Source organism: Periplaneta americana, chromosome 15, assembly GCF_040183065.1.
Source record: "Periplaneta americana isolate PAMFEO1 chromosome 15, P.americana_PAMFEO1_priV1, whole genome shotgun sequence".
Lineage (NCBI taxonomy): Eukaryota > Metazoa > Arthropoda > Insecta > Blattodea > Blattidae > Periplaneta > Periplaneta americana.
In genome coordinates, this window is record NC_091131.1 from 125,336,174 (window position 1) to 125,363,115 (window position 26,942).

Below are 26,942 nucleotides of genomic sequence, written 5' to 3' on the forward strand. Positions count from 1 at the left end.
GAAGTTTCTTGAGAGTTGCCACATACGCATCGGAATTAATGGTGGTTCCGTGTGGCATGATGTCCACAAGCAAGAGTCCTTCTGAATCGAAAAACACAGTAGCCATAATTTTTCCTGCCGAAGGTGTACTTTTGAATTTCTATTTCTTTGGTGAATTTGCATGACGCCACTCCATTGTCTGCCTCTGTCTCCGGTCCAAAATGGTGGTGCCATGTTCCATCTTCTGTCACTATTCTTGCAAGTAAGTCATCTAGCACTTATCACTGACACTTAGCATGATAACAAATCAAACAGAAGCTACACTGAACTCATTGCGTCCCCTTTTTCTTTTTAGTTATCACATCTTATCTTCATATTTCTAAAATTCGTATTGTAATACAATTTTTAAAATAATATAAAATGTTACGCTTAATACTCAACAAAATTTCGCCTCAAACAGCTAAGATTTCTATCAGTGAAGCTAAGCCTAGTTGGCGACTACAGCTGAGTCTAAAATTCCAAAAACATTTCCTAAAATTTCATTAAGATATAATAAATCTTTGTACCAAATATCATATGCTTACCTTTAGTAATAAGCCTGTAATGTAATTACAAACATCCACAAAACTTGTACGCCTGAGAAGTCGACTCTAACTTGCTCTCTCCAAACATAAAAGCTCACTGAAGCAGCTACAATAGTGACACAAAGCGTAGCTGTATGTTTCTGGAAACTGGACAACATATGCAATCCCTTGGCGGAAATTTGAATCTCGTAACACCATTGGTTAGTTTACGAAAGAGCAAAGAAAAAATATCACGAAATAACCACTGCCACCAAATTACCAATGTTTACCCTAAATGAATTTTATGCAATAAACGAATTTTTGGTTATAAATAGCAGTAAAATTCAGATATCGCATTCTTGATTTTTTCCGAGTTAAATTAGCCTGCCATTAACAGATTTGTGCAAATATATCTCATTTTTTTTTTCAAATTGTCGGTTGGTCTATTATTGCGTAACTCCGTCCAATTAAAACTATTATATAAACCTTAGATATTAGACCTATGTCGTTGTTGTTTAGTCAACTGACCGAAGGAAGGTCTGACCCTCACAAGTGATACCAAAAAGCACCACTTATTAAGCAACTAGGCCAGGAGATAATGGGGTAGGATGGACAGTTCCTTTGAATTTATTAAATAAATTTGGCATCTTCTTATAGAAACACACACATTAATAAAACTTTAACCCGGCGAATATTAACTTACGCAATTGAAACATACATCATAAGAAAATGAGCTGTCTCTAGAATTACTGCACCGGAATTATATTTATGACATTTACCTCTGATTTCACAAGTAGGATCATAGGAACGTCATGAGTAGATCGTTAAATTTATTAAAACAACTGGGAAGAAAATGCCAACAGAATGGGTCGAAGAAGAATTGTAAGGAAAGCTTGGAGTGCCTATCTAGAATAAGAAAATCCGTAGATCGTTCGGATAAGAGATGAAATGTGATCCTAACGGAATACATACCGGTAGTCTGATATATGGATGGAAGGTAATGTGAGTGATAACTAGGGTACGGATTTTTAGGTGGTTAAAATATAATTTTAGGTGCATAAAATAGGCTTAAAAGTGTAGGAAATAGTCTCTAAAGAATTGAAAATAGGCTGTAACAAAAAATAATGTTTTCTTTAAAAACATGTACCAAAACATTAGGAATTCACTTTTACAATTGAATAATTTTAAATGCTTATACACCGTTACCACCACTACTACTAAAAGTACAAGAACAACAAATATCTAACTAGTTATACATAAACTAAACAATTAAATGTGAAAAATAAGTTTTAGACATAAATTCAGTACACAAACAAATAAAATATAATCACTTTTTACCAAGCCTTGTCCGTTAATGTCCATAATTAGCTTATATAAATTACTAATACTCTTTCCAAAATTTTCAACTGAAAAGCAATGCTCTCTGTCACTCAACATAAATTTGTATGCTGAAATGAACGCTCCACATCCACTGAAGTAACAGGAGCGTATTTCAGTTTTGACACTAGTTGGACAGAATGTTACATTGTACAACCGTGTTCTTCCCTGCTAGGATATATTAAGCAGTACGCAGGCCCTTCAGTCCTACATTTCTCTGCAGAACTTGCTCCAGTTTATCCCGTACTTTAATTCCAACAGAACCAGGAACACATTTCGAATTTAAAATACAAATTTGCGAAATAAGAATGGGTGTTTTTACCTATTAGTGATAAAACGTACTTAATAGGTCAAAATAGGCTTTGTCGTCAAAATAGGCATTTTAGGTGCTATTAAAATACCAATTTTAGGCATAGTTTTGTATGAAACGTGTACTTGCAAGTTTTTATGAACTTAACTTTTAAGGATTAAAATAAGTTTTTACCTAAAATCCGAAGTCTAGTGATAACAAATTCTTATAGGCTGCGCGGACGGTGATTTCTGGAGCTACTCCCGTTTCCGCGTCATTTCACCATTTTATTTATAATTTACAGTCACCCTTGATATTTCACAAAGCAACGGGAATGCACCACGAGATACACACCACAGAACTTTACGACGAACATTGCACAAAGGAAATTACTGTATATTTCCCCACATTCAATATTCTTGTCTGTAAGGGTTGAAGAAAGACATGATGTGAAAAATAATTTGAATTTCCTACCCATGTATTATGACTTAATATCTCCGATCTTTCGGAACTGCTTACAGTTTCTATTAAGTCACAACACTTTGTATGTTAACATCTCTTACACGGTGCCGTGAATCCAACACAGCAGATATATTAGACTGTCACATCGATTACTGAGAATTGAATCTATCGCCGTCATTCAGAGAGCGAAAGAGAGAGATAGACAGAGACAGACTGAGAGAGTGTATACAATTTAAAAGAAGAAATCTAGATTCAGTATCGCATCAGCTTCATGAAATTTATCTTTTTATCACTGAATTTTGACAATGGAAAATTTATTTATAATGATAATAGCCTAAGTATAAACAACGAAAATCTAATACTCAACAAATAACCAATGCCAGACAGAAACTAAAGTTTCGGGAAAACACACCTGCCAATTTTTATAATAATACAATATCGGTGGATTCCAAATCATGTTAACATAGCTTGAAATTAAACTGCATATGAACTGCCAAAAGATGGATGTTTGGCTCCTCAACTCATAAAATCGGCTACTCACAACGAAGTACAGCATATTATTAAAAAACTTAGTTAAATAGAAATTTAAGAAAGAACGACTACAGTCATCAACAGAGAAAGAATGGAGAACTCTGAATAATTTCAACGAAAAAATTGTTTCAGGGTCGAGTATCGAACCGGGAGCTTTGGCTGAGCGCGCCAACGCTCTACCGACTGAGCTATTCAGGAATTCTACCAAATCCCGGCTCAATAATCCTCCTTACGTCCACATACCTCAAGTGCGTTGACAGAACGTCAGAACTCAGCAATGAGTGCACTCTTCCAGTGTGATTTAAATTTGTGGTTTTCTGTTAATGAACAATACCGTGTATTATACAAATCTGGCTTTCAGGTATAGCTACCTGTAAAGCTGACTTAAATAATTTAAAAAAAATGTTCCACGGCCGGGTATTGAATGAGGGACCACACACACAGAAACTATATCAGACCCGGTGGTATGTGGATATAAGGGGAATAATTGAGTCGGGGTCTGGTACAGTTTCTGGGTAGCTCAGTGGGTAGAGCGTTGGCGCGCCCTGGAACAATTTTTCCCTTGAAATTATTTGTCAGCTTTACAGGGAGATATACCCGAGAGCCAGATTTGTATAATGGAGAACTTTGCTCCCAAACCTTCACCATCAAATCACCCTTTCGTCTCCTATGTGGCCATGACTACCTGAAGAAACTCCTATAATTAGAATCGGCATCGTTATGTTACCGCATTAGACTTTATGCCCTCAGAAGAAGAAATGGACTCTGAAAGCTTCTGCAATGTGAAAACGACAAGCTTAAGATAATAAAAATTAGGAAAAGAGATTATAGAAACAACAACTCCACAAAATTCGCAGACTTGTACAGGACTGCAAGAAGAACAATGAACATGTTCAACTCTGATCATTAGAGTACTTTTATGTTGTTATAGAATTTCCAAAATCGATGTTCAATTGTTGGCTACTTTGTTATTTTCGTCTGAAATATATTTTGTGCAGGCATTTTTTATTGTTGATGTGAATTTTGTTCATTTAGTATATTAATAAATTATAATGAAGCAAATTTTAATTCAGTACAGCAAAAAGAGCTAAAATAAAACAACGTGCCAAGTCAAGCTTAAATAAGTCTTAATAAATGCTGTATCCAACAAGCACACAAACATTAAAACTTGATGCTATATATTCAGTTCGATTATGTAAAACTATAGCCTGAAACTTGTTAATAAAATGTAACATAGAAGCGAACAATTCAAATAAAATCTTCTCCTGTAAAATTCAATTTTCTAAACTTGGGCCGTTCTTTTATTGAGGATCTCAATTACGAATATATAGTTGCTTCTCAACATCCAGGTCAAAGTTCGCATTGCCGGTTCTTTCTTTTCTTAATACCATCCTTGGCATTGTTACCAAAATTTGAAGACTTGCTCAACAACTTGGGAATATACGATGTATGCTAGTCCACAAACCCACGTTGCGACGATTAAAACACAACTGATCTCCTGGCGACCAACCCGTTTAGTTTCTTGCGACTTACCGAGTTTCTACTCTTATTAAGTCGTCGTCGCCTCGGTGGAAGAGCGAAGTATGGTTTAAATGGAAAAGTTGCCTAGTTGTTAATCGCTTGGTTGTAGGCGATTAATCGTATTGATTTGGTCACTACGGTGGACGAACGGCCTTAATCACTTCAACCTGCGTGTTTGGGAAACCAAAATCCCTCAGCCGACCTATGAAATGGATTCGCCAAACGTGAATGTTTGATGTGCAATATGACGGAGTCAAGCTTGCGGCCCGTTTTTTTTTTTTTTTTTTTTTTTGAGAATACAGTCAATAGGATTGCTATATACAGTGTTATAGCGTAATTCCCTCATATTTACTGAAATTTTTGGCTGATAAATACTCGCGAGGATTATGAGAGTATGTTTCCTGAGAGGGATTTATAAAGTAGTCATTAGTGGTTGATAACACAGATGTCATTTGCTAATTCTCTTTAATTCCGGATGACGGATCTAGGTATCGAGTTCTTTCAGCTGTCTGGCAAAGAGAGGGTAATGAAGGAATGCACCAAAATTAAATTTCAAAGACAAAAAATACATAAAATTATTCCTTTAATACCGGTAGGCCTGTACAACTGAAAAAAACTGACGCAGCATTATCTTTTTTCTTTTTCTTATAAGCTTTCATTGCTTGTTCTTTTAGGGAATTTTTAAATACTTTTGTAGAAATAAATTTTTAACAAACTTGATCATAATATAATTCTGTAGTGCTCGGGAAAAGTGACATAAGTCAGTTTCCACAAACCTTTTTTGATAATTTATTGACAACTTACACTGCTTTATGTCTATTTGATTTTTTACTGTATGAATTATTGTAATGGGAGAAATACTTATGTATTTTTTTCCAAGCGAGTAGATGTTCCGTCAGTTTTCAATAAATTATCAAAAAAGGTTTGTGGAAACTGACTTGTGTCACTTTTCCCAAGCACTGTAGAATTCTAGTATTAAAAATATTTCATTTCCTGGATTGTATAGTAGAGATGTCACAATGGAATGACCCCTATGTAGTAGTGGAATCTTGACGATGAAAAAAAAAATTTCAGTCAGCTAAGATGAGAAAAACAGTAAGTTACACACCTTTAAATCTTAAGAAAAATTAGAGTTAAAAAAAATTAAAAGTGATCTCATATGGAGAAATAATAAAATCCAGAACTACATAAACAGTTGATTGCAGCATGTTTTTCGAATCAACAATAACCTCGTGACCGATCAATTTGACTGAGGTTTTTCATGGTTTCCCTCAGTCACAAAGGCAAATGTCGGATTGGAAATTTGCATACCATGATTCGTCACCGCCTCAGTCACCAATATCACAAACTTTAAATAAAATCTAAAATCAGTTACATGAACACAAGCCGTCTACAACACACAACGGAACAGGAGCTCAGCAATAGTAACAACGGGCTACTGTTATACTCACAGATCCTAAACACGCGATATTATCATAGATGTCAAAACGTGTATAAATAAATTAAAAATAAATAAAATAACAGAATCACTCTACAAATCATAAATTATATTCCTACTGTTTGGAGACGTCCCAGAATGTCTATGAAAAGACTTCTAAATTAAACCGACACTGTATAAAGCCTAACCCGGGATGGTGAATGATGATGACAATGATGATGATGCATTGGGAATGTATTATGTTATACTCACTTACTTACTTACAAATGGCTTTTAAGGAACCTAGAGTTTCATTGCCGCCCTCACATAAGCCCGCCATCGGTCCCTATGTGAGCAAGATTAATCCAGTCTCTACCATCATATCCCACCTCCCTCAAATTTACATTTTTATTATCCTTCCATCTATGTCTCGGCATCCCCAAAGGTCTTTCTCACTCCGGCCTCCCAACTAACACTCTATATGCATTTCTAGATTCGCCCATACGTGCTACATGCCCTGCCCGTCTCAAACGTCTGAATTTAATATTCCTAATTATGTCAGGTGAATAATACAGTGCGTGCTGTTCTGCGTTCTGTAACTTTCTTCATTTTCTTGTAACTTTATCCCTCTTAGCCCCAAATATTATCCTAAACACCTTATTCTCGAACATCCTTAACCTCTGTTTCTCTCTCAAAGTGAAAATCCCAAGTTTCACAACCATACAGAACAACCGGTAATATAACTGTTTTATAAATTCTAACGTTCAGCTTTTTTGACAGCAGACTGGATGACAAAAGCTTCTCAACCGAATAATGACAGGCATTTGCCATATTTATTCTGTGTTTGATTTCCTCTCGAGTATCATTTATATTTGTTACTGTTGCTCCAAATATTTTAATTTCTCCACCTCTTCAAAGGATAAATTTCCAATTTTTATATTTCGATTTCATACTATGTTCTGGTCACGAGACATAATCATATACTTTGTCTTTTCGGGATTTACTTCCAAACCTATCCCTTTACTTGCTTCAAGTAAAATTTCCGTGCTTTTCCTAAAAGTTGTGGATTTTCTCCTAACATATTCACGTCATTCGCATAGACAAGCAGCTGATGTAACCCATTCAATTCCAAACCCTCTCTGTTATCCTGGACTTTCCTAATGGCATATTCTAGAGCAAAGGTAAACAGTAAAGGTAATATTGCATCTCCTTGCTTTAGCCCGCAGTGAATTGGAATAGCATCAGACAGAAACTGGTCTATACGGCCTCTGCTGTATGTTTCACTGAGACACATTTTGATTAATCGAATTAATTTCTTGGGAATACCAAATTCAATAAGAATATCGTATAAAACTTCTCTCTTAACCGAATCATAGGCCTATATAAGAAATACCGAGTGCAATAAAGTATCTAACGTCTCAAGAAACTGGGATATCATTAACTCCTATATTTCCTTTATTGTACATTTTACGTTGTAACTCATAAAAGAGTTTGGCGTAATATCTACAACCATCCATCACTTTCCAACACTTTAATAATCATAAACTAAACAGCGCTGTTCTTCGCGCAATAAACAAGTCAGGAGAACAAACTTCTATTAAGAGAGAAGCGTGATGTAATGGAGAAGACGATGATCAGTCTCGAGCAAGATATATGTCCTTAACTGACGTCATTCGTGCCTTATGTAATGATTCCCGTACTCGTCACTTAAGCGATGCTGCAACACGTCATCTTGATGGCTTCCTCTTAATCTGCGTCATTAGTGTTTGTCATGAGCCTGTAATTTGTGGAGCTAGATTTCTGAAACCTTGCAAAAGTTTACGAACTATTCAACGTGTGAAAAATTCAATGTTAGTGAAGTTACACGTATCTCAAGTAGAGGACTAAAAAAACTGTGGAACATAAACAACTAGTTTTCACAACCAAATTGACTTAATTTCCAGTCACACTGCTGAGTTTCATGCATCATCTAATCACTGTTGGAATTGAATGAGAAGCCTGGGAGATTCTCCCTTATGGATTTTTCCAGGAGTTATGCATAGAGAGCTGCAGATCAGGGTTTAGAACCGGTTTAGATTCGACCGGTCAGACAACAACCGGCCAGGTTAAGCATCAGATCGAATGTTCGAATTTCAAGTATTTGCTCCTAATTATTTTGCAGGTTAGACAGAACACCAGGCGCACTTCATTATACATGAAACTGACATGTTCTGAGCATGCAATCGGAGTAGGAACTGAAGAAAATTTACTTTGTGATAATTAAAAAAGTGTTTGCAAGTATGCATACAGTTGATTCGACACTACTTTTTAATACCACAAATAAAGAACTATATTCAAGATGACCAGAAAAATTAGCAGGGCCATCTTAACAGGATTTCTACAACACGGATAACTAAAGCCATCATGCAATATCACTCACGTGGCAAAAGATCTTTGAGTCGTCCAAGGAAAAGGTGGCCTAAGAACGCCAATGTTTCGTTCAGACCGTAACAGTTCTTCAAGAACTAATACGTGAAAGGATGATGATGTATTTTCTATTAATTTCAACTTGCAGTAACTTCATAAGTAGACCTATTACATAAATGAACAAATGAACACCTGTAATAGCGAAGGAAATAAGCATAATGCATGATGTGAAATATATGTAAACAATTGCGACCTACAGTATTCCAATTAATTACAAAAACAAATGAGCAAATAAGAACATAGCCTACATTCCATGTATCGTTTATACTTTAAAGTCAGAATGTATAACTAAAAGATAGTTGTTCATATACAGTGATTTTGACTACTATAAGCACATACATTATTATTTCATTTAAAAATAATTTCCAAGAAAACAGAATGTTAGTTTTAAAAAGGAATGTTATTTTTAGCAAGTACTTGCAGGTTCCTGATAGATGTAGTTTTACGCTGCATGTTGTTGTTCTTGAAGATAATTAATTGTAATACTCGGTTGGCTCAATGACGTGACCTGCCTTTTATATTCCAAAACCGTAGCCCTCTTCGCAGAGCGAAACAAATGGAAAATTCCTTAAACCGAACACTATGGCAGTCCGTATGCTGGAAGAGCTGTGCATAATGCCTACAGCGCCAAGCGCTCAGTATCGTTGTATGATTTATGTTACTCTCAACCGGTTATGCAAGACTCTACAGGGGAATGAAAAGAATTCCACCTCTTCGGATAAACACATTATTATTATTATTATTATTATTATTATTATTATTATTATTATTATTATTATTACAGTATTATTATATCACTGTAGTTCCACAGATAATCTACTCATTCAGTAGAAGTACAAAGTATGCCCTTTTAAGCGTGTTTTTTCCTTGATTATCTAGTGATACTGTATCAACTATAGGCCATTCGACATCTTGTGAAACCTGCGTGCGCGTAAGGGGAAAGAAGAAGTTGACTGGGAAGACTTCCTCCCTCTCTACGCTTCCACTTGCAAGTAGCTAGTTCGCTTACCCCTACCATAAGGGGTTTCACGAGATAACAAATGACCTATACTAGGTTATTTGAATGGGTTATTTATGAAAGGGCCTAAATCTTGAATACTAAATTGTTAGCAATTTAAGAAAAACTGCTTACAGGGCGAAATTTTGAAATTAAGGCTGAAATAAAAATTGTATAATAAATTTCACTAATCATTAGAGTGTGAAATTTAGTCCTCTTCATATCTAAATCGATGTATCTACACCCAAAGAGCAGTTATTACATTACAAACTTATTTTCACAAAATTAGCGACTTAGGCCCTTTCATAAATAACCCATTCATTTAGCATCGATAAAATTTGTGATAGGGAGATTATGTTTTCCGAGATGAGGCCAAGAATTCGCCATAGATTACCTGTCATTCGCCCTACGGTTAGAGAAAATCTCTGAAAAAACCAGCTAGGCAATGATCCCAAGCGCAAATCGAACCCTTACCCAAGCGCAACTCCGGATTTATGGGCTTTTACATCGACTATAGAAGATATGAATCTTAATGCTTAATTTATGTGTAATATATTATGTGTTTGTTTTTTCGGTTCAAGTGATTATCCAATACAAAACAAGAGATTTTGTGCTTTCAGAGTCTTTGAAATCAGTTCCCTTTTATCCAAGATTGTAAGAAAACCGAGCACTAATATAGCCTATGTACTAAATTTGATGGAACTAGTTTTATTAACATTAGGCCTACATCCTAGTTTATTTGTAGGGGAGACTGTTGTACCTTTAGCATAGTGTACCTTTGAACATTTTTTGTTTTTTAATTTTTGCTGCTACCTAGAGGACTCAAAATGAAGTAGATTGTAGAGAAAGCCGCTAAGTAGCTCTGGTTGTAGTTTCAGTTTGATTTATTGCAAAGTGTGAGTTCTGTAGACAAAAGAAGTTTTTTTAGTACCGAAAGTAAACATTTCGTTCATTGATATATGTTTTCTAACACAAAACCAGATTGCATTTGTTAATATCTTTCAAGTACGGTGTGTTGCCTATCATCCGGTGAGTAACAACATATTTTAATTTCCATAATTTATTTGACTCTCTTAGTTTTCGGAGCCATATTCGTTTAAACATGCACCCTCTTGTACCTTTGAACACAAAACGTCTTGTACCATGGAACATGTTCCAAAGTACACGATACTATCGGTTTTTGTTTTTCTTTTATTTTAAGATCATGTCACGAAGTAAGTCTGGAATTAAAGAAGTCCCCAATTGATCCGGATGCCTTGAAGAAAGCTGTTGAAGCAGTTATTGCTTCTCTAGGAAATAAAATCTAAATCGGAGAAGCCTCCTCTGGTTTATGATTGCAAATACATTTTAAATATGATTGCCAGTTTTTACAGCTATATTCCCTCCTATATTCCATGTGTTCCAACTTACAAGAGTGTATGTTCCAAGGTACATGAACCTGTTGTACCTTTGAACACATTACATATCCCTTCATTTTATTTTTTCCATCCTTAATAGATCTGTAAAACAGGAAAATACATACAGGAAGTTGTAAAGAAATCTTCAATAATTATTTCAAGCATTTTTTCATTTAAAAAATTTCATTTTCCAAAATTAAAAAAAAAATAAAATGTGAAAAGTGTTTGAAGGTACAACAGTCTCCCCTACTAAATCATTCATTTATTTAATACTGTATTAGAAATGTTTATAAAGTTAGCACGTTGTTTACTTGAGATAAATGAAGATAAATATCAAAGATCCTTCAGTAACTGTCTATTTTTAGACAGTTACTGAAGGATCTTTGATATTTATCTTCATTTACTTGTTAACTTGTCGGACCAATATGCCTTTTAAATTTACTTGAGATAGTCAAACTTGTATCATCTGAAAATAAGATTACCGGCGATCAATTATTTAAAGTTTCGGCTAAATCATTAATGCGAGGGAGAATCAGAAAGTAACTTTAATAATTGTTTTATTAATTGAATATGTACACTTCAACATTGTCCCAAATACGTTCAATGCAAGTGTTCCTGTTATACTATGTTAAAAGTGATGAAGTGTCTGTAGTCTTATTGTACATATCCAATTAATAAAACAATATTATTAAGGGTACTTTTTGACTCTCTCTCGTAATAGGTCTAAAATAATAATAATAATAATAATAATAATAATAATAATAATAATAATAAAATTCTGTTGTAAAGTTCGTATAGCTTACAGAGGTTAATTTGCCACCGTTTCCACAGAAAAGTGAAATAAGATATACATACATATTGTATATTTTGTATAAAATTCGAGGAAATTTCGTGATTTGAAAATATGTAACGAACATTGTCTTCGATAAAGGAAAACAATTGAATTAAGTTTCATCTTAGATATAGGTAATGTTCAGCAGGACATGTTATTTTCATACCATAAAAATAATAACATTACATTATTTTACTCTTATTGCTATATTATACAACCGCTAAAAAATTATACATTCTGCATTAAAATATTATATTCATTAACTTTTTTCTCATCTTCATCTCGTAACATATCTGTATGGACTTACACTGCAAAAAATGTCTAAAGAAAAGTGAAATGTCAATCCCATTTCATAAAAGTAATTCATAAAGTTCAAACGATATCGACATATTAATGTATGTTCATAGTTTCAAGAAAGAATAAATTATATGCATACCGAAGTATAGGCCTAACATATGGTTTGAAATTCTCAGCTAGTCCTTTCAGTGAACCATCTTTTTTGTCGTCATTTCATAAAGTAGGGGATTGTCTCTTTTTGACCTCAGTATGGTACGTTTCATTCCCAATTCTTTTATTCATACCATTTTCCCTTTTAGAGGGTTATAATAAATATGTCTGCCAGATCACTGATTGTGATTACTATCCACACTTGGCATGTTTCTTTTCTTTTAGGTGGGCCTATTTCTGTTCACTGTGTAATTTTGTACTTTTGCACGATTTCACTTTTCACACTTTGTTTTCATGATTTTAATTCTTATTTTGACCATATATGTACACACATTTTTCTCCATATATGACGCGTCCCTCACACCCCAAGCTTAGCGGCATTTCCTATTATGCTTCCTGAAATCGGCAGCCGTTTCTACGGTATTACTCGACCATGACCAGTGGAATCCTGCAGCCCGGAGCGTCACTTGTACTTCTCCTGCGTTCGTATAGCGTTATCGCGATAGTTCACATTACGCCCTCGTCTCCACTCGCCTAGTAACCTTAGTTTCTAAAACCTCTTTAGAGGGGAAATGTTTACAAACAATTCAAAAATAAATACAAGTGCATCTTACTAAATCAGGCCTGCAGAACTCGTAAGTAGGGGAAATTTGACGTCAGCCTCACTCCACTTCTATTGGGACCGATCGACTTCTGCGTAGATTCAAGGTCCATCAGTGGTGGCACTGTAATTTTCAAAAAGGATTGTAATAAATTCATTTTATTTATAATGCGTTATCTCGTTTCAAGGTTTACAAAATTATGCTAGAATTCCTGTCGGTAGGTTCTTTGAGATTTCTTTGCACCTAGCTGCACTTTCCTCCTATCATCACCTACGGAAACATAAATTTATATCATTTAAGTAATGAATCTTAAAAGTCGCTATTAATTTCAATTCAAAATGAACACGAGTGACGTCCTTAATTTAACAGTACCGGTATATAAATAAATGATCAATATACAGTTCGTAATAATGAACTTACCCGAAAGTTTGTGCATTCTCTAATTCTTAATATGGGTTTTGTTGAAATGTGGTTTAATATTGAAATGACGAGTAGAAATAAATTGGATGGGACACAGTAAACAAGAATTCTTTCGCCTTCAACAACAAAATAGTCATATTTGCTTTGGAAGTAGTATTTCTTCACGGATTTCGATTTTGCCATGTTCCAGTTCTCTTTAAACTGCAGTATGCGTATTGTGTATTTATTTATTTATTTATCTATCTATCTATCTATCTATCTATCTATCTATCTATCTATCTATCTATCTATCTATCTATCTATCTATCTATCTATCTATCTATCTATCTATCTATCTATCTATCTATACTATTCTATCTACCTATCCTATTCTACCTATCCTATTTTATCTATCTATCTATCTATCTATCTATCTATCTATCTATCTATCTATCTATCTATCTATCTATCTGTCTGTCTGTCTGTCTGTCTGTCTGTCTGTCTGTCTGTCTGTCTGTCTGTCTGTCATGGAAGTTTTATAAAAACAGGAACTAAAACTTTATTAATGCACGAAAAATTATAATAAATTCTTCAATTAAAGTAATTGGTTTGTTGCTTGCAGGCAACATTTCGGACTTATTCCATTTTATTATAATACAGAGCACAGAAAGACAAGTCGGGGACTGTACTTAACTTAATTTTATACAAAAAGTGGACTTAATCGGCTATTCCTAGTAATAGGACGACATATACATAGGTAGACCTTCTTAGACCTGGTTGAGTGTTAGAGAAGGCCGTATGGCCTTAACTCTGCCAGGTTAAATAAATCATCATTATTACATTATATGCACACATACATTTTAAAATCTATTTTACATGTCTTTTAACTTATTTATTTCCCTCATTCGTTTTTCTCTTACTTTCTAAAGGTATGTTCCTAAGGATTTTATTATCTATTCATTTGTAATTCTTGATAGCGTATTGTATACCTGCCGCCGCGGGAATGAATGTTGATGCAGCCTAGCGTAACTAGAACGCTATAACCGATCTGGTAGAAAAGGTGGATGGGGTAGGAGGGATGGCAAAACAGTCGCTCTGAGGAGCTATAGTTCTGCAGGTTTGTACTAGATGATCATTTTGTATGTGGAACGTAAACAGCGGCGCACAGATGACGTAACAGCGGCGCACTTGTGTAGTACAAGCGACTGCCATTCCACAAACAGAATGGTCGGGTAATACCTGTGACACAAGAGGTGTTCAAAGTATCCTCCTTCTGCTTCAATACATTTCTGACACTTCAGAATATTTTTTCTGAAGTACTTGACTAATCACTCCAAGCGAAATGTTGGAAATGACTTGTTGGATATTTCTTCCACTTTTTGCATGACTTAAAACTATAAAAACTCGCTGCAATATGCTATACACTAATCTCAAACAATTAAAAGCGCAACAGCTTACATTACACTATGAACGAGAGATCCCTTCAGTGTTCTCAAGCAATAAAATTGAAAATATATACAACTTGCACTTCACTACATGCGAATTAGTAATTCCTTTAGTCCTCTCAATCACTCATAAAAATACACAATAGTTTTCAGTACTTCACAATAGATTGACGTGAACTGCATACATGAAAAGCCAGACAAACACCCTTGAATTTCGGCGCCTACACTGTATATTCTATGGCGTCATATACGGATGACTCTGCACTTCCATCGTTCTTAGAATTGCATTTTTACTACTTGTATGTTTGTACCGTAAGGAACGGTTTGTACACGTTTCATAAGCATAATGGAAGTGTAGGATGAAATCGCTTGTATATATTAATAGTTGCTATTAAGGTTCGGAACAAAAATATGGTCTATTCTCTATACCAGGAGTTCCCAACCAGTGTGTCCCATGAAGTGTGTCGCGAAATTTTGGAATTGAAATATAAATTTTATGCCATCCAGAACGTCTCTTTACAACACATTTTTTATTTACAACGAAGTCTTTGATATAATATATTTTATTTTGAGACAGACTTTACCAATGAAACGTGAACACCTGCAACAATGCTCAGTGTAATTTTTCTGCCTGGCGATAATTCGAATGAAAGTGAACACCTGCAACAATGCGTAGTAATTCGTTTACTCTTTCCACTTGGTAATAAATAGAGTTTAGAATCGTCAGAATATATTGACCAGTTTTAGTATACAGAGAGTTTAAAAAATACGGGGCATAATTTCAGGTATGTATTTCCCACATGAAGACAATCAAAATAGTTCATTACAACATGTGTCCGGAAATTCTTTATTTCCGAGTTATGGCCTTCACAACATTGAAATTCACCGGAACGTTTTTCTTTCCGCAGGTCGTTGCCGTCAAAGGAGACATTAAGAGGGCACTCTGACAGTTCATTCCGAGGCGAAGGTTACATTCAGTGTTGTGTAGGCGTTAGATTGTGCGACATGTGATTCAAATCAAGAGCTGGCAGAGATACACTTCTTGTACGGTAAGGCGGACGGCAATGCTGCGCTGGCTCGTCGTTTGTACCAGGAGAGGTACCCACAGCGACAATGTCCAGATCGGAAGACATTTGTACGTCTCCATTACCGTCTGTGCGAGTATGGAAAATTTAACTCTTCTGGTTTGGGAAGGGGACAACCAAGATCTACAACTCCAGAAGTACAGGAGGAGATTCTGGAGGCTGTGAACATGACTCCTTCTATCAGCACACGAAGGGTAGCGTTGCAAGTCAATGTTCCTCATACGACCGTCTGGAGACTGTTGAAAGAGTATCAATTGGATCCTTATCATTTGCAACGTGTACAGGCCCTGTCACCGCAGATTATCCTGCACGAGTTAGGTTCTGTCAGTGGTTCTTGCAGCAGTGTGGTGTAAATCCGAACTTTCCTGCCTTAGTATTATTTACAGATGAAGCACAGTTTACACGAGATGGCATAACAAATTTCCACAATCAACATGTATGGACGTATGAAAACCCACGTGCAACTGTTCCATCTCATCACCAGGTGCGGTTCTCCCTCAACATGTGGGCCGGTATCATTGGTGATCGATTAGTTGGACCCGATGTACTTGTAAACAGACTTACGGGGCTAGCGTACACAAATTTCCTGGAAAACACCATACCTCATGTTTTAGAAGACACTCCACTGATCAATCGTCAACACATTCACTTCTTGCATGATGACGCTCCTGCAAACTTCAGTCGTACGGCTCGCCGGTACTTGGATCGAAGGTTTCCTGATCGATGGATAGGTAGAGGTGGCCCAATTGCTTGGCCTCCACGCTCACCTGATCTCGATTTCTACTTGTGGGGCCATTTAAAATCATTGGTTTATTCGTCTCCGGTGCCTGATTTGGAATCCCTTCGGAATCGAATTGTGGCATGTTCTGAGGACATACGCAATACTCCGGAGTTTGGGATCGTGTTCGCAGGTCAATGAGACATCGATGTGAGGTCTCTTTTCAAGCAGGAGGTGGACATTTTGAACATCTTCTGTAATGACAACCACCTGCGGAAAGAAAAACGTTCCGGTGAATTTCAATGTTGTAAAGGCCGTAACTCGGAAATGAAGCATTTCCGGACACATGTTGTAATGAACTATTTTGATTGTCTACATGTGGGAAATACATACCTGAAAATATGCCCCGTATTTTTTAAACACCGTGTATACAGTTTGTATGTGTGAGGGGGTGATAGTGCGACTATTTTATCACAAATGCTTTATTTAGATTTTGTCATGGACAAATTTTTAATTAAAAAAGGACAATCTGAATCAAGTTCTGAGTTAGATGACGGCAGTGCTATTTCAAATAATGTGAGCAAACATTCTCTTCTGGGTTCACAAAAACGCACCGCGTGTCGTAAATATAGTGATGGATACTTGCTATGTGGTTTTACATGACGTGAGATAAATATAAACAGAATCCCGAGTGTCTTATATGCGGAAATGTTTTGTCAATTCAGTCGATGGTGCCGAATAAACTAAAAATATATTTAGAAATGCCGTTTTTAACGTCATACTTGTATGAATCAGCATTTTCTACCATAAAAATAGTGAAATCTAAACAAAGGAACAGACTGCTGCATCTTGAAGATGATTTAAGTGTTGGCCTGTCAACCATAAGTCACATATAGACCAACTCTGTGCAATCCACAAAGCGCAGACTTCACATTAATTCAAATAGGTGAGTTTTCAAAAACGATAATAAAAATCTTTCATCGGACATCCAGCATAGATAGGTTGGGATTTTTTACACATACCTTTGTTTTTTTCTAATGCCATTCAAGTTGCTGCTTGCTTTTTTAGAATTGTCGAATGCGTATTAACATCGACATATCTACAACACTGGATGTCCAACACTACATAGAAGTTACTTATTATTATATTATTAATAAAAACAAATAAGTGTGTCGCGATATCGTTGGCGTTCAGTAAAGTTTGTCATCAGTCAAAAAATGTTGGGTACCACTGCTCTATACAATGACAAGAAATTTTTCTCAATAAGAAATAGTCCGACATGAAGAATGATTCAGGACCACAGGAGTTATAGAATTGAGAGGTTCGATAGCTATAGTCAAATAATGTGTTAACATATGGTCCAATATTCTGAAATATGGAGAACGTGAAGGTCGAATAGCATTGAAAGGATTTCCACGGTCCAAATAAGTATTTACATATCAAGATAATGCTCAAGACTTTGATGCAATTGTTATTAGTCTTATATATCAAAATAATACTAATAATAATAATAATAATAATAATAATAATAATAATAATAATAATATGTAATAATAATAATAATATGTAACAATTTCAATACATGGCATTTATCCAGCACCTATGCCAGTACGTCGTAGCATTTTAACGAAATTTTCAACTCTAGAGTTTATTCAGCGTCGACATTGAACGTGAACGAGAAATCATCAACAAAATTCTTCTCAAGCTATCAGCGACAGGGTTGTTTTACTTACCAAAATTTGTCCTGTAGCCTTCTATCACCGACAGGGTTTTTTTAATGGTGCTTTGAATCTACAACATGGTTATAGCTTTACATCTCTTCTGAAGGAAGCCATAATGAAAATTTTATTTCACATTAATGTTCATTGCTGTTGGCCTGGTTTGAACCTGCGAATCTCGGATCAAGAGTATGGTAATCACTAGACCACTGGGGACGAACTTCTGGAGAAACAATAATTATTAGCGGTACACATCTGACCTCGAAACCAAGTGGCCGGAGTTCGAATCCCGGTCGAGGCAAGTTACCTCGTTGAGGGTTTTTTTTTCTCGGAATTTTCCATCAATCCAATATGAGCAAATGCTGAGTAACTATTGGTGCTGGACACCGGCATTATCAGCTTCATTCCATTCAGATGCTAAATAAACTAAGATATTGATACAACGTCGTAAAATAACCCACTAAAAAATCTTTGCGGTTTTTATTAAATCCAAAATTATTTATTTAAGATACACAAAATACATAAACTAATAAAAAAAATGTAATATTTTTCTGCATTGTTTACGACTGACTCCCTACATTCTGGCAGGTTTATGATTCCATACGTGAAGAAGTTCGGTGGCGTTGAAATTGTCCAGCCAAACTTAAAGAGCAGCTTCGTTACTAAAGGAGATTTCCAGAAGATAGTTGGATAGAGAGCGGAAAGGATAAAACTCTGATAGAGCGAGATCAGGAAAACAGGCTGGTTGTGGATTAACCTCCCAACCGAGCTCTTGGTTAGCCGCTTTTGTAATGTTATCAACAGAGCTAGGAAGTTCGTACCAGAGCAGTAGATTTCAGTTAAGTACAGCGAGGAGTATAGATATCACCCGCGCCTCGTCCTGCTGCCGCTCGCTACAGTATGTCCACAAACAACGCATAGTGGCATTCTGTGGATCCTTGTACAGTAGTGAATAGTTTGAAGAATATTGTTGATTTATATTAATATTTTAGGTTCTGAACAAAGTGAGTGTATTATTTACGTAATGTGAATATAATGCATCATTCCAAAAAACTAAACACACCTGTTATTAAACGATTATGCAAACAGAAGTACGTAACACGTTTATTTATTTACCGATTATTTTTCGTTAAATGTTGACATTTCGTCCTCCTATGCATTCAGTTGCGTTGCAGTCCAAGTTCAATATCGGAATTACGATACAAACTTCCTAGCTGTCATTACCAAGCTTCAGTCCTGGGCACAGAAACGCATGCAGTTCAAAACGCACGGACGATAGTGTTCTGTTGGTCGAGTGGAGTGGGAGATGAAGAGCTTCGTTACTTCGTGTCTCAACATGTAAACAGTCCATCACAGTACGGCACAAAATATATTTCACCTGTACAGATGCAGTATATACAGTACATTCCTAGTGTAGACAATAAATGTCTACCATTAAAGTATTAACGTGAGTTGTAAGCTTCAATCAGGTGTCCCTACGCCGAAGCCTGTTACACGTACCGCAGCCAAGCAGCAATAGGCCTACACACAACGCTAATGCACATTACGGACCCACCAATGCTGTTGCAGTCGGGTGACTGCACACGGGTCATGACGTCATTTATACTCCGTGTACTCTAAACCTCATACTGGTTGCTCTGTGTCCTTAGGCCGAAGCCTGGTCATTACATAGAAACGAAAAATTTTCTTGAAAACAATTATGGCTTTAATATTATGTCCCACATACGAGATACACGATTAGATTCACAAAGCAGTTGTTCAGCTGATGATAGTAATAAATATTGTATCATATTTCAGATTTGCTCCAGTAACGTCTTGTGAAGTAGAACGAATATTTTCAGAGTGCAAATATTGTTTTTTTTTCTTAACCTGAAAGGAATATTTCTTTTGATAAAATGAAAATGTTCATTTTTATTTGTTAGGCCTATAATGAGGCTAGAATTATAATTGTATACTTTGTATGATATTTTTTGTAAATGCAAATGTAAATTAATTTAGATTGGGATTTACGAACTTTATAATTACAAATTATTGTTTCTTATACTAGTTTCTTGTTCTAAGGCTGTGGATGATTGGAGCACATGTTTGGTTACCACCCGGCTGTACATGTTAGTCGTTCTGCTCCACTGACACCGAGAGACGCTCTATTACGTTTCATTCGGTAGAGATACAGTTCAAGCTTACAGAACTTAACAGTTTTAGTACAAACTTCCTAGTTCTAGTTACCAGTATGCGGAAGAGCATTATCGTGAGCTGCAAAATCACTTGATGCAGTCTTCCCTGTCTTTTTCCTTTGAATTGTGGCCTCAGGGCGACTGAGTCGTTGAAAATGAATCTCAGCAGTGATGCTTACATTCCGCAGAAACAGTTCATAGTAGATGACGTTTTCTTTGTCCCATTAGACACACGACACTAACTTACTTTGATGGACACCAGTATTTCCACGGGGAGTTGCTTTTCTCTTAGGACTCTGCATTCCTTTCTGTTCTAGATGTACGAGTAAAAGCAGCATTTTTCGTCACGAGTAGCAATTTGGAACAAAAACGATTGCTGTTATTGACGAGGTAAATGGCGAGTAAGTAAAGAAATACAAATGGTAATACGCTAATTTTTTGTGTTTCTGCTCAAAACTTACGGCACTCATACACAGTTTTCTTTTTAACATTGTCCATCGAATACACATGTCGTACGATGGTTGATTATGTCACAATTCATCATACTGGTCAGAGTGGATTAACGTAGATCATCGTGAATTATTAGGGATTTTAATAGGTCTTCATGAGAATCGGACGCAGAGAATATCCATGTCAGATTAGTCAACTATGAAAGGAGAAAACCATTTCCGTGCCATACTTCCCTCGTAGCGCTCTCTGCGTAAACTGCATAAATGGTTCTAGCGGCCTCCGATGCCTTTACTCCTCAGTTAAACGTCGGAAATGTTAGTTTTTTTTTATATTTGACACATCATTTTCTTTAGTCCATAATTATCGCAAACTTTCTTAAAATTTGAAAATTTCAAGACGTATTCATTAACACAATACCATGATATTAAAATGGTAAATTCCCTATTGCCATGGAAAACAAACTCTCATACAGCATAACAGAAACACGTTTGTTGATATCAGGCATATTTTTGCAGCATCGCACTACTTTCTCTTTGCACTTCATGCTATAAAGAGAAATTAAAAATAATATCCTAATAACATCGAGAAGCACCTCATTTTAATGAATATGTAGTAAGTCAATATTTGTAGGTCCTACTTGTGAAATTCAAGCAACTCAGTACACTAATATATTATTTGTTTTCAATTTATTTTCAGCGTACCCATCAACCGTCCGGTACGTGAATAAGACTGTCACAACAACAACAAAGGTACTGACCCCTCCAGAGGATGCGAACCCAGCACCTGGTAAGTACCTGAATTTATATTTTCAGTTTAACCAGAACTTGTAGAATTTACTTCTGATTAAAAAAAAAAGTTCATATATAAGGCTGAATTCGAACTCGCGGAGCAGGTCAAGTTCTTATTTGTTTAGGGAAATATGAATCATCAAGTCGGGAATCGCCAGCCCCTATGCCTTTATGAAAATCCCTGATCACATATAATAGTTTGTTAAGCCTAATGGACTTTCAATGTCACTATTATGCCATCTAGTGACTGCAAAAGAGTTATAACGCTTATAGAATTGCATCGAGCAACTGTACTTCCATCTAGTGGTCGATACCGAAAAAATGCTTTTTCGACGGTGGAGGCTCTGGTGGTTGTTCTCATTTTATGTTGCCATTTCATAACATTGGAATGGCGAATCTGAGATATATAATTGATCAGGGATGAATGGAATGAAATTTAAGTGAGGGGGGCACGGATGGCCCAGCACTAACCCTCGATATGGAATGAGTTGCGTGCCATACATCTCTACGCGCACCAACCCACCCACATGATTCCCTAACGACCGGTCCCTACAATCAAAAGAAATCTATGTACCATTCCTGCTTCGGCAACTTCCCCCAAGGCCCCCTGTCGGTCCGAGGCGAAACTCCTCCCCCGAGTAGGTCCGAGGCGGGTGCTCGTTTTGCTACATTCCACGGAGGCCGGTCGAGAGAGCCAGTAGTTCCGGGAGACCGCCTGTAGAGTGATCTGAAGAACTAGAAACGGGATGATGAGGGAGGAAAGGAAGTGGCGAAGATGAGTGGGGTTCCAATCGCCTGATAAAGTTACCTGATATTCATCCATAGGAGTGAGAGAAAAAACCCGGAAAAACCTCATCCAGGCAACTCATCCTGACCGGGAATCGAATCCGGGACTGCTGGGTTCGGAGTCAGACTCGCTAACCCCTCAGCCACAATGGTGGACGACCATACATATACGTACAGTACACGATCAACAAATTAATCGACATATCTGTGAAGGTCATATGGACGAGCGATTGACGTGCATGCGACCAGCTGCATTGATTTCTTTTAACCCTTTAAAAATGTTTTTTCTCAAGGAGAACGGACTGTACTAGCATTTTAAACTTACGGGTTATAATTTTATTCTCTGTAAAATAAAAGAATGGCAGAAATTTTCACGAGAAAAGTAGCTCCAATTTCCTTTTTTGTATTCAATTCTTGTAATTCAATAAACATTACTTTGTAATCTTCTGTTTTGTTACAAATAAGGCAGGGCTATTGGAACGCAGTAACAAAGCTATTATTTCGATAAAATGAATGAACTGATTGAACAAAATATCATACGCACAAAATAAAGTTTCTTATGTGATTATTATGCTAATTTTAATTTTTAATAAAAATAGTTTGCGGGATGTGTTCATGATTGTGTCGAAAAGGATGTATGTTTTGAAATTGAGTTGAGTGTTCAGGATGTGCCGAGTGTGTTTTTGTATGCTTGTAATTCCATATGTTTTAGATTGTCAAGTTTCTCGTTTTTTGGCTGGATGAGTAGTATTTTCAGAATCTTGTCACTTAGAACAATATGAAATTTACAAACATATAAAAACATACCCCCAGCACATACTGAACACTCAACTTAATTTCAAAACACACACCATTTTCGACACAATCATGAACACACCCCATCACAAAAGGAAACTAGAAGATAGCGCGGGACCTTCACTAGGCTTCTGACAATGAAGAATATCACTTCGAAACTAGTCTGCCAGGAAATTTCCTAATAATATATTTATTTAATCTGGCAGAGCTAAGGTCAGTAAAGAAATTATAAAGTTAATCAGTGATTACATAAGTATTAAAAGTGTATATAGAACAATGAAGAATAAACATTTGATTACTATCTTTCCTACATGATAGTTCTTGAATTGATTTCAATGTCTATGTACCAATATTATTATTGTCTTTATTCTTACTGGTTTTACAAGAATTTCCTTAAATCTTCTCTCGAACAATATCCAAAATGTTATTTTTTCCAGATCTGTAATGGTTTCTCTCTTCGGTGTCTTGATATTTTCCGGTTAGATCTGTAGGAATTGAGTTTCGCACTAATTTTAGTTTTCCTTTAACTTTGTTTTGAACGAGGTAGAACTATCCTGGCTGTGAACTAGTAATTTCATGTTTTGCGAATTTGATGTCTTTTTCACTTTAATATCAACTTTTTCAGTAAGAAAAGTAGTGCCACTAATTGTGAACCCTCCGCATAGCTTAATTGGTCTTAATGCATAAATTCTTTTAAAAACAAATTCATTCACTAGCCCCTAAGAACTGAAGTTTTTTTTTTACAAGCTTCTGTAAATAATACATTAAACTCAATTATAGTTACGTGACATGTCGGATTTCTGTGAATCCATGCAATAACCTCTCAATTATTATTTGCTTCTGAACTGTCGAAATACGTAGCTTAGGTGTCTAGAATTTGTAACAAACGTGTGCTATGTAGGGACAAGTGAGGGATTTCAATAGAAACTTCTTTAAAAAAACGAGATAATGGAGAGACCCACATTAATAAAACTGTCCCTGGTAATATGACATGGAAAAGGACAGTGGAGGGTGAAGTTGCAGGAATGAGAAAGTCATGGTTAGAAGTTAAATCGTTAGCAGGACGGAGAGAACACTGCAAAAGTTTCACGGATGCCCTATGTTTCAGCAGAAGCAAGAGGAATTCAGTAAGTCTGGTAATATGAAAAAAGATGAAGAAATTTCATAAAAATATATTTGCGCGTTCCTTTGAAAATCACATATGGGAAATATAAGTCCACTCCTGATTTATTCTCTCCTTTTATCCTTCTCAGCTATGATTTTAGATGATTAATTATTCACACTAGATGAATAGTATTCACATTGTGATTTCGAGTTGGTTTTTCAACCAGCGGGAACAGTGCCATATGTAGATAATTTAAATATGAGACCTACATACTCCCAGCGTAAAAGATCTTAAGTAAAGCTATTGGTTGCATTTTAGAACGGTTAACCTTAACTACGGAGCTTCTAGCTGCATGTCCTTTCTGATTACAGACATGTGGCCAGGTTCATTAATTTCCGTAATGCCTTTTCCAACCACTTGTGCACGTACGGAAGAAACGTCAGCCTCACAGTACCCTTAAAGAGTTTGGCTGCTTCAAGCAAAGACATGATTGTGCCCTTCTAGAGTGGATTTTATAGCTTCTTTCGTCGAATTATTGCTCAATTCTAGCCTACTAGCTTTTCTTTTATAGTATCTTACCATCTAAAAATGCGCAAGGAAATTTCTATGAATGTAATAATTACTTACAAATGGCTTTTAAGGAACCCAGAAGTTCATTTCCGCCCTCACGTAAGTCCGCCGTCGGTTCCTATCCTGAGCAAGATTAATCCAGTCTCTACCATCATATCCCACCTCCCTCAAATCTATTTTTATATTATTCTCCCATCTACGTCTCTCTCTCCCCAAAGGTCTTTTTCCCTCCGGTCTCCCAAACATTCTATATGCATTTCTGGATTCGCCCATACTTGCTACATGCCCTGCCCATCTTAAATGTCTGGATTTAATATCCCTAATTATGTCATGTGAAAAATACAACGCGTGCAGTTCCGCGCTCTGTAACTTTCTCCATTCCTGTAACTTCATCCCCTTTAGCCCCAAATATTTTTCTAACCACTTTATTCTCAAAAACCCTTAACCTCTATTCTTCTTTCAAAGTGAGAGCCAAGTTTCACAACCATACAGAACAATCGGTAATATAACTATTTTATAAATTCTAATTTTCACCTTTTTTTAGAGAAGGTGAATGACAAAAGCTTCTCAACCGAATAATAACACGCATTTCCCATATTTATTCTGTGTTTAATTTCCTATTGAGTGTCATTTATATTTGTTACTGTTGCTCCAAGATTTTTTGACTTTCCCACCTTTTCAAAGGATAAATTTCCAGTTTTTATATTTCCATTTTGTACTATATTCTGGTCACGAGACATAATCATATACTTTGTATTTTCGGGAGTTACTTCCAAATCTATATCTTTACTTGCTTCAAGTAAAATTCCCGTGTTTTCCCTAATCGTTTGTGGATTTTCTCCTAACATATTCACGTCATCCGCATAGACAAGCAGCTGATGTAACTCGTTCAATTCCAAAACCTCTCTGTTATCCTCGACTTTCCTAATGGCATGTTCTAGAGCAAAGTTAAAAAGTAGAGGTGATAGTGGATCTCCTTGCTTTAGCCCGCAGTGAATAGAAACTGGCCGTTTCACTGAGTCATATTTTAATTAATCGAACTAGTTTCTTCGGAATATACTCGCAAAATTCACTAAGAATAGCCTATTATATAAAACTTCTATCTTAACCGAGTCATATGCCTTTTTTAAATCTATGAGTAACTGATGTACTGTACCCTTATATTCCCATTTTTTCTCCAATATCTGATCAGTAGTCTTTCTATTACACCTAAAACCGTACTGATGACCCCAATAATTTAATCTACATATGCATGGAGTTAATCTTCTCAAAAGAATATTGGACACAATTTTGTACGACGTCAACAAAAGTGATTTTCCTCGAAAGTTACTACAGTTAATCTTTTCTCCCTTCTTAAAGAGAGGTACGATTACATACTCCTTCCATTGTTCTGGTACAATTTCCTTTTCTCAAATAGCAAGTACAAGCTTATAATTTTCGCTAGATAATGCGTTTCTAAACTCTTGTATCAATATTTAAGTAAATAATTTAGCGTTTTAAACGTCTCACATTTCGACATAGTTTGAAAACTATCCAAAATATTCCATCATAATTGTACAGGAAGAAATGCAGACCTTAAGTAAACATTCGCAAGTTAAAGTGATTTGATCAATAACGTACTGGCGTCATTAAAAGTTGTGCAACTCAAATTTAACAATACTGCAATTTAGTACGGGATTGTGACTTAATTGCTTTATTATAAACGTATCTTCTGTATTACAGGATCACTGAGCAGCAATTATAGTACCTATCCACATACATATTGTCTACTTCATTTCCAGTCACGAAGTGAAAGTATGAATGCGCTCGTTATCATAAGCAGACCATTTTATTTAGGGCGCCTTACAGCATTTAAAAAAGAGATGTTAATTTTGAATACCAAACTGGCATGTTATGAAATCCCATATGTCGTAAGTTGGCAAATATGTTGCAGTAAAATCATTACAAAGATATATTTCTTTAATCACTATATATACAGTACTTTTCTCAAAACGGCAATACATATGCATGCATGCATGCATACATACAT

The 26,942-nt window shown here is 35.9% G+C and overlaps 1 protein-coding gene across 1 annotated transcript in view; it reads left to right on the top strand.

Annotated features, from left to right (window-relative positions):
* Positions 1 to 26,942, top strand: part of LOC138715735 (uncharacterized) — a 432,440-nt gene that overhangs the window by 213,917 nt on the left and 191,581 nt on the right. The window contains exon 6 of the mRNA XM_069848791.1: positions 21,566 to 21,655. Within this exon, the coding sequence (XP_069704892.1) occupies positions 21,566 to 21,655 (90 nt within the window). The remainder of the gene's footprint in view (positions 1 to 21,565; positions 21,656 to 26,942) is intronic.